The 5,970-nt window shown below is 42.3% G+C and overlaps 1 protein-coding gene across 1 annotated transcript in view; it reads left to right on the top strand.

Annotated features, from left to right (window-relative positions):
* Window positions 1-4,871, top strand: part of SDHC (succinate dehydrogenase complex subunit C) — a 49,158-nt gene extending 44,287 nt beyond the window's left edge. Inside the window, exon 6 of the mRNA XM_012802690.2 lies at window positions 4,017-4,871. Coding sequence (XP_012658144.1) covers window positions 4,017-4,121 — 105 coding nt within the window. The 3' untranslated portion in view covers window positions 4,122-4,871. The remainder of the gene's footprint in view (window positions 1-4,016) is intronic.
* The last annotated feature ends 1,099 nt before the right edge of the window (window positions 4,872-5,970 follow it).

Here is a 5,970-nt window from a genome sequence, read left to right as displayed (position 1 = left end):
TTTTTTTTTTGAGACAGAGCCTCAAGCTGTTCCCCTGGGTAGAGTGCTGTGAGATCACAGCTCACAGCAACCTCCAACTCTTGGGCTCAAGCGAGTCTCCTGCCTCAGCCACCCAAGCAGCTGGGACCACAGGCGCTCGCCATAGTGCCTGGCCATTTTTTTGGTTGCAGCCATCATTGTTGTTTGGCGGGCCAGGCTGGATTCGAACCTGCCACCTTAGGTGTATGTGGCTGGTGCCTTAGCCACTTGAGTCACAGGCGACGAGCCCAAGAATTTGAGGTTACCGTGAGCTATGATTTCACATTACTCTACCAAGGGTAACAAAATGAGACTGTTTCAAAAAAAAAAAAAAGAAAGAAAGAAGGAAAGAAAGTAGATGCCAAGAATCTGAGGCTTTCATGTTGGGTTTAGGAATCTATTTTTTTGAAATAGTCTCACTATGTCACCCTCAGTATTGTGCCGTGGTGTCACAGCTCACAGCAACCTCAAACTCTTGGACTTAAACGATTCTCTTGCTTCAGCCTCCCAAGTAGCTGGGACTACGGGTGCCCACCACAATGCCTCACTATTTTTTGTAGCAGCTGTCATTGTTGTTTATCAGGCTGGGTTTGAAGCTGCCAGCTTCAGTGTATGTGACTGGCGCCATAACCTAAACCTGTGCTACGGACACTGAGCCAAGTTTAGGAATCTTTTAGTAGACTGGAAACTATTTGGCTTTAGGGTCAGTTCGAAACTGATGTCTTCTTTTTAAAAAGGAATTACACCTTAATTAAACCTGCCCCAAGTTAGAGACCATTCTCTTCTCCAGCATTCTGAGATTTTATATTTAACTCATTCTTTCTGATTTACCATTACTTTCAAACCTGAACCAACTGTCAAAATGTTGGGTTTTGCCTTAATTTGACCTTTTACAACTTCCACATCAGAGCCTTAGAAATACACACTTTCTGGATTTCAGGCTGGTCCAATGGACAGTTTAATGGAATCAAAAAAGTGAGAGAATAAATGACCTTTTTTTTTTTGGAAACAGAGTCTCAAGTTGCCTTGGGTATAGAGCTGTGATGTCATAGCTCACAACAACCTCCAACTTTTGGGCTGAAGCGATCCTCTTGCCTCAAGTTTTTCTATTTTTAGTAGAGATGGGGTCTTGCTTTTTGGTCAGGCTGGTCTCAAACCTATGAGCTCAAGCTATCCAACCTCCTCAGCCTCCTAGAGTGCTAGGATTACAGGCGTGAGCCACTGCGCCTGGTCTTAAATGACCTATTAAATTAAATATATCTATCAACTGTTCCTTGGAACAGTGTTCAGTTTGATATAAAATGACTTTTCACTTCCCTGAGGGAGAAGGGATGGAGAGGGAGGGCATTTCCATTGATAACTTTGTATTCCACAGAAAAATCTCGGTAAAGAAAATCATCTGATCATCTTCTGTTCATATCCTGGCTCCAGCAGGGACTTGATCTATATATTTGCCTTTGTCTCACTATGGTGGAAGAGAAGGGGAAGAAATTTTACAAAATCCTAGGACTTAGGCTTTTCTGCCCTGGTTTCTATCTATGATGGTGATCTTTTTGTTGAGAGAAGTAGGGATAAGCAGCCTAAAGGCTTTTACTATGCCCTTAAATCTGCTTTTATTTTTTCTTTTAGCAAGTACAAGTTCTGAATGTGGGTTATGATTTTATCTGTTTTCTGTGACATTGTTCTTGGCCTCTGAGCTTGATAGTTGACTTGCCAGAAGGTCTGATGGGGGAGTGGAGAAACAGATTGTTAAGACTTGGAAGTTACAGGGATTGTGGCATTCTAGAGTGGTAGTCTTCAACCTTATTGGCACCGGGAACCAGTTTCATGGAAGACAATTTTTCCATGGACTGGAAATGGGGGGTGGGAAGGGATGGTTTGAGGATGGTTCAAGCACATTACATTTCTTCCTCAGATCATGAGGCATTAGATTGTCGTGAGGAGCATGCAGCCTAGATCCCTTATATGCACAGTTTACAGCAGGGTTTGTCCTCCTTTGAGAATCTAATGCTGCCCGCTGGATAACAGGAGGCAGAGCTTTGAAGGTTATACAAGCAGGCTGTAAATACAGATGAAACTTTGCTTGCTTGCCCACCACTCCCTGGCTGTCCGGCCAGGTTCCTAACAGGCCACTGGTACAGGTACTGGTCCGTAGCCTGCGGGTTGGGGACTGCATTTCAAGAGGATTTCCTTCTTACCACTACTGACTGTCCAGTAGGACTCAGTATTTTTGTAAAATACTGCTTATGTAAACAAAATAACTCCCTGTAGAATCTACTTGACTCTTAATCTGACCTAGATAGGAGCTATTTGAGGATTAAGGTCAGGGATTCTCCTCATCTTGATTTCTTTTCTGGGCTTTCTCCACCTTTTCTCTTATGTGATTTAGTCAGTTTACATTCACACTGTGGGCAGATGTATATGTGAGGAAACCATGTGTATGGAAACTGTGGAACCTAAAGAGTCTGCTTTTGCCCTAGGGACTCTTTTAGCAACTTAGAGTATAGTATTTAATATTCCTAGGGCACAAGATAGTCTAGATGAGTGTTTTTTTGGATGTGAGTTTTGGCCCAATGTGTAGAAAATCAATTTAGTGGATTGCTACAAATAAAAAAAAATTTAAATGGAATAGAAAATATGAAATGCAATACACATTAATAATAGTAAATACTGTTTATTGTTTCATGAATTAGCACTATATTATATATGCATACATTTGTCTACTAGGTTTCAATTGAAAAGAGATTTCTTTTTTTTTTTTTGAGACAGGAGCCTCAAGCTGTCCCCCTGGGTAGAGTGCCGTGGCATCTCAGCTCACAGCAACCTCCAACTCCTGGGCTCAAGCGAGTCTCCTGCCTCCGCCTCCCAAGTAGCTGGGACCACAGGCGCCCGCCACAACGCCCGGCTATTTTTTGGTTGCAGCTGTCATTGTTGTTTGGCAGGCCCAGGCTGGATTCGAACCCACCACCTTGGGTGTACATGGCTGGCGCCTTAGCCACTTGAGCCACAGGCGCTGAGCCTGAAAAGAGATTTCTTGATGGGGTCACAGTTAATACAAAATGGAGAAAAATGTTCTAGGTTCCAAAGAGTAGTTTTTAAAATTCTAGTCCTCTGAGGCCAGGCACAGTGGCTCATGCCTGTAATCCTAGCACTCTGGGAGGCCAAGGCTGGTGGATTGCTTGAGCTCAGGAGTTCCAGACCAGCCTGAGCAAGAATGAGACCCCATTTCTACTAAAAATAGAAAAACTTGCCATGTGTTGTGGCCGGTGCCTGTAGTCCCAGCTACTTGGGAGGCTGATGCAGGAAGATTACTTAAGCCCAAGAGACTGGGGTTGCTATAAGCTATGATGCCAGGGCAATAGAGTGAGACTCTTGTCTCAAAAAAATTTTTTAAATAAATAAATAAAATTTAAAAAAAAATTCTGGTCCTCTAATGGTCAGATGCTTCTTCTAAACAGACATTCTGTGATTGATCACATCTGGGGAATCACATGTATTATGCCTACTTTTGGATAGTTACAGTGTGTTCAGTGAATTGTTTGAAAAATCCTGCAGTTAAATGTTTACCAAATTTATTTGGCCACAGAATGTTTGTCCCCCAGTATAATGCTTTTTAGCATTCTGAGGAACGAGTGTGTAGAGGAATGTACTGTGGGAAACATCTAGATTTGTTATCATAAGGAAAAGTTTTATCTGTTCAGTCTGGAAGCTTTCGTATACTGTATAGGGTCTGGAGCATTCTAAAAAATATTCTCCCTCCTACCACAACACAATAGGAGTTGGTTTTCTGTCATTGAAATAAGACAGAAGTGAGTGGAAGTTATCATATTGTGGGTTTTGAGAAGGGTGAAGGTAGAACATGGGGTTAGAAGTCCTCTTCTCTAGTATCATGCTAAGAGGGGGGTAACTATTCTGGTAGGTAGAATTTCTTCCTGAGAAAGAAACTTTTAGGGTGACTAGGGTCCTGATTAATGAAATTTTTTTTTTTTTTTCTACAGATGTGGGACCTCGGGAAAGGCCTAAAGATTCCCCAGCTATACCAGTCTGGAGTGGTTGTCTTGGTTCTTACTGTGCTGTCCTCTGTAGGTCTGGCAGCCATGTGAAAAGCTGAAGTTCCCAGCATCATCTTCCTACAAATTATGACATTGACCTATCTTCCTTTTTGTCACTTTTCTCTCCAGCCAGGGCAAAATATTTGTTTAGATGCTTTTGTGCTTGTAGATCACCTTGTAGCTCAGTAGTAGTAGGGTACCTTGTAGAGCCATAGTAGTGGAAAGGGTGTAGTGTTCACCTTATTTCTAAAGATGGGAGTGGCTGCAAAAACTCCCTTTTCCTGCCCACAGCTTGTAGCCTGCCCTGGGCCTAGGAGCACTTATTCTCTCTCCATATTGGGCACTGATTTGTGCTGAGGGTCAGCTTTTGGCTCCTTCCTCCTAAGAGAGTGGAAACAATGCCAGCACTGTGGCTGCTGCTCTGGGGACTAGGGGGTGGTGGTGAAGCTTTGGGTGCCACTGCCTGTGGGTTGCTGTCTTAAAGGACAGCTCTGTTCTTTGGTCAGAGCCCAGGCTTTTAACACCTACACAGTGTGACAGAGAAGAAAGGTGGGGGTGGAGGGGAATTAGCCTGTCCCAGTGAGACGGAGATATAGAGGGTGAGTTGGTTCTTGGAGCAGGTGCTTTGGAGAGAAAAATTTACAGCTTTTGATATCAGATGAAGATCTAGAAAATTATTATTTAACATATGAAGGTTTATTTCTTTTTGCTGCATTTTTTGAGTAATCTCTTAATTTCATGTTTTCTAATCCAAGTTCATGTACCATCTTTTTCTGAAACTAAATTAAAATATTCAATTTATCTTTGACTCTCTTTGAAATCTAGAGTAACCAAGAAAATGGTTTCTGAGGAGGAGCCAGTTTCCTCCCCCTTGCTTGGATTTTAGGCATTCACATGTACTCCCTCCCAACCTGCAGTCTGACTTTTCCCAGGAAGGACACAGTTCGTCCTACAACTGACTACTGGAAAGACTTTCAGGGAATTGAATAGATGTTAGTGAGAGATTTAAATACCAGAGAGAAGGAAGGAGAACAAGAAAAGAAGTTAAGCATGTAGAGAGCTTTGGGGTTATTATAGGCTCTAAAATCCCAATAAGATCTTATAAGTCTCATGGTACAGTTAGGAAATTATAATTCACTGAGAGATGTAGAGGACCATTGTAGGTAGCTTCTAAGGGAAGGAGGCCTAAAGATCAGATCTGGGGAGAAAGGAGAGTAGAGATTAAGAAAAGAAGGGATTGTTGAAAACCTGGCAAAAATTTATAATTTAATGATAAAACCTGCTGCTTTTTTGATCCAAATAGGCCAGGCTTTGGGGTCTCTAAATCCCTTGGTAGGCATGATGTTTTGATATTCTTTGGGAACTCTGAGATAAGATATCTATCTTTTCTGTCACTTTGAGTTGTTGGCCAACTAGTTAAAGTCATGGGTTAAAGAGGAGTCATAGTGACGGCAACTCCCTTTTGATAGGAAGAGCTGACTTCTTAAACTAAGATGGGGGACTTGTTGCCTCCATAGTTTTCATCCCAGCTCCCAAATAGTCTCTGGTCCTAAGTGATGACCACTTGTTTTTTTTTTGCTTTGCTGGCCCTGGGAAGTCCTTGTAGCCTTCCTCCAGTTTACACCAGCTGGTCTTTTTGTCCTTGAGTGAGGGACAAGGGTTTGTGAGAGAATACTTGGCACTAGGACCAGGAAAGTTTTGGTGATGTCATTAAATTTAATAGCCAGTGCTAGAAAAATGTAAAATGGGGTCAACGGTGGAGGCTAGAAAATGGATAAGGGACTTGACCTTTTTTGGTGTTTTCCTTCCATTCAGGTGACTGGGGGGCGGGTGTAATAGAACATCATGTTTGTTATTCTGCCCTAACTGTCTGCTTACCGTCCTTTTTTTTTTTTTTTTT

This window comes from Otolemur garnettii, unplaced genomic scaffold (genome assembly GCF_000181295.1).
Source record: "Otolemur garnettii isolate 467f Iridium unplaced genomic scaffold, OtoGar3 scaffold00016, whole genome shotgun sequence".
Lineage (NCBI taxonomy): Eukaryota > Metazoa > Chordata > Mammalia > Primates > Galagidae > Otolemur > Otolemur garnettii.
Note: the sequence above shows the minus strand (reverse complement) of the source record. Positions and strands in the feature narration are given on the sequence as shown.